Raw genomic sequence first — 2087 nt, 5'->3', positions numbered from 1 at the left:
CTATGTTCCAAGTGGCTAACCTAATTTTACGGTCTTGGACTAACTTCCTTACCCCGTCGTGTGGAAGCCCAGCCCACTGCCATCTTTAGTATTGGAATATGCTTCAAAATAATATATATATATATATATATATATATATATATATATATATATATATATATATATATATATATATATATATATATATATATATATATATATATATATATATATATATATATATATATATATATATATATAAGTCATGTAGTTAGTTGTTCACTGCACTTTTGAGAGAGCGAGAGAGAATCACATGTAGGCAGTCCCACACTCGCATAAATTACAGACCAAATGTACTAATCCTGGCTTTCACATTTGAATTGAAAATTCTCATTCAAATTCAAAAGGATAAAAACAGAAAAAACAAGAGAGATAAAAACAAGAGATTCAACAAGAAAGGAGAAAGGGGGAAAGGAAAAACTCCATACTCTTCACATCCCCACCGAGAAAAACCAGAAATTCACTACTCTTCTTCACTATGCTTGCTTGTTTCTTTGATCTGATCCACGCCATCATCCTAATGAAAAAAAGCAATAAAACAGAAATTTATTAAAACAGAAAATAAAAGCAAAGCCCTAACAAATTTAGCAATAATGGAAAATAACGGGAAGATAACAAACAAAAAGAAGGAAAAAAACAATTTACCTGCATATCAGACGTCCAGAGGGTGAGGTTGTCCCGGAGGAGTTGCATAATGAGGGTGCTGTCCTTGTACGATTCCTCGCCCAACGTGTCCAACTCGGCGATCGCTTCATCGAACGCCTGAAATGAAAACTCATCAAAGATGAGAAAGAAGAAAAAAAATGCACAAAACCCGATCCGGCGAAAAGGGGAAGTTCAAGGCTTCGTCGTGAACAGATCGCAAAAAATCGGCCGGATCCGGCGATCGAACTCACTTGTTTGGCCAAGGTACAAGCCCGATCCGGCGAGTTCAGGATCTCGTAGAAGAAGACGGAGAAGTTGAGGGCGAGGCCGAGCCGGATCGGATGCGTCGGAGCCAACTCGGCGGTCGCAATCTCCTGAAAAACGCCGAGAGAAAACGAAGAAATCTTAGAGAGAAGATCGAAATGAGGCGATCGTAGAAGCAGAAGAAAACAGCAGAGAGAGAGAGAGACCTGGGCGGACTTGTAGGCGGCGAGGGTGTTCTCGGCGGCCTCCTTCCGGTCGGCGCCTGTCTTGAACTCAGCTAGGTAGCGGTGGTAGTCGCCCTTCATCTTGAGGTAGAAGACCTTGGAGTCGGGGGCGGAGGCGGTGGGGACGAGGCCGGAATCGAGGAGGCGGAGGATTCCGCCGCAGATGGAGGAGAGCTCCGACTCGACCCTGGCGCGGTAGCCGCGGATGGCTGCGACGTGGCCGCCGTTGCCGCGGCTCTCCTCCTTCTGCTCGATGGAGGAGATGATGCGCCAGGAGGCACGGTGGGCGCCGATGACGTTCTTGTAGGCCACGGAGAGGAGGTTGCGCTCCTCCACCGTGAGCTCCTCCCCCTTCTCCGCGCTCGCCGCCACCACCTTCTCCATGAACTCCACCATCTCCTCGTAGCGCTCCGCCTGCTCCGCCAGCTTCGCCATGTACGCGTTCTCCTCTCGAGCCCCCGAAGACGCCATCTCTCTCTCTCTCTCTCTTCTGCAGGACGTAACGAGGAAGAAGATGAAACAGAGGAGAGCTCTGTGACCTGTTTTATTTATTAAAATTATTTTTTCATCATTTTTTCTTAACTAGAGTTTGTTCGCCGTAACCATGATTAGGTGTGACGGTGAGGATACGAAGAGAAGGAGGTATCGAACGGTTGAAGGGAATGACGGGGTATCAATGGGTCGGGTTTGACCTGGACCCGACCCGTACTAAACCCTATAGGGTCAAGGGTTTGATGACAAAGAAGGAGGTCCGATTAAAAACAAAAGTCGAACCCCAAAGCATCACGATTAGTATATGGAGCCAGGTATGGTTTGTGAAATTTAATGCCAGACTCAGGTCCAACTAGAGTTTCGGATTAAGAACTGTGTATTTTATCAGGTATGGACTATGTCTGGTTCATGTAATCCTTATAG

At 45.8% G+C, this 2087-nt stretch overlaps 1 protein-coding gene across 1 annotated transcript; it reads right to left on the bottom strand.

Annotated features, from left to right (window-relative positions):
- Positions 1 to 334: 334 nt before the first annotated feature.
- LOC149812272 (14-3-3-like protein B) lies at positions 335 to 1702 on the bottom strand. The gene is made up of 4 exons (XM_089992535.1): positions 1155 to 1702; positions 936 to 1058; positions 685 to 801; positions 335 to 556 (listed from the first exon to the last, which is right to left on the bottom strand). The coding sequence occupies exons 1-4, from the start codon at positions 1641 to 1643 to the stop codon at positions 503 to 505; spliced, it is 783 nt and encodes a 260-aa protein (XP_089848661.1). The 5' UTR covers positions 1644 to 1702; the 3' UTR covers positions 335 to 502.
- Between the last annotated feature and the right edge of the window lie 385 nt (positions 1703 to 2087).

This window comes from Nuphar pumila, chromosome 17 (assembly GCF_984573655.1).
Source record: "Nuphar pumila chromosome 17, dmNupPumi1.hap1.1, whole genome shotgun sequence".
NCBI classification, from domain to species: domain Eukaryota; kingdom Viridiplantae; phylum Streptophyta; class Magnoliopsida; order Nymphaeales; family Nymphaeaceae; genus Nuphar; species Nuphar pumila.
Note: the sequence above shows the minus strand (reverse complement) of the source record. Positions and strands in the feature narration are given on the sequence as shown.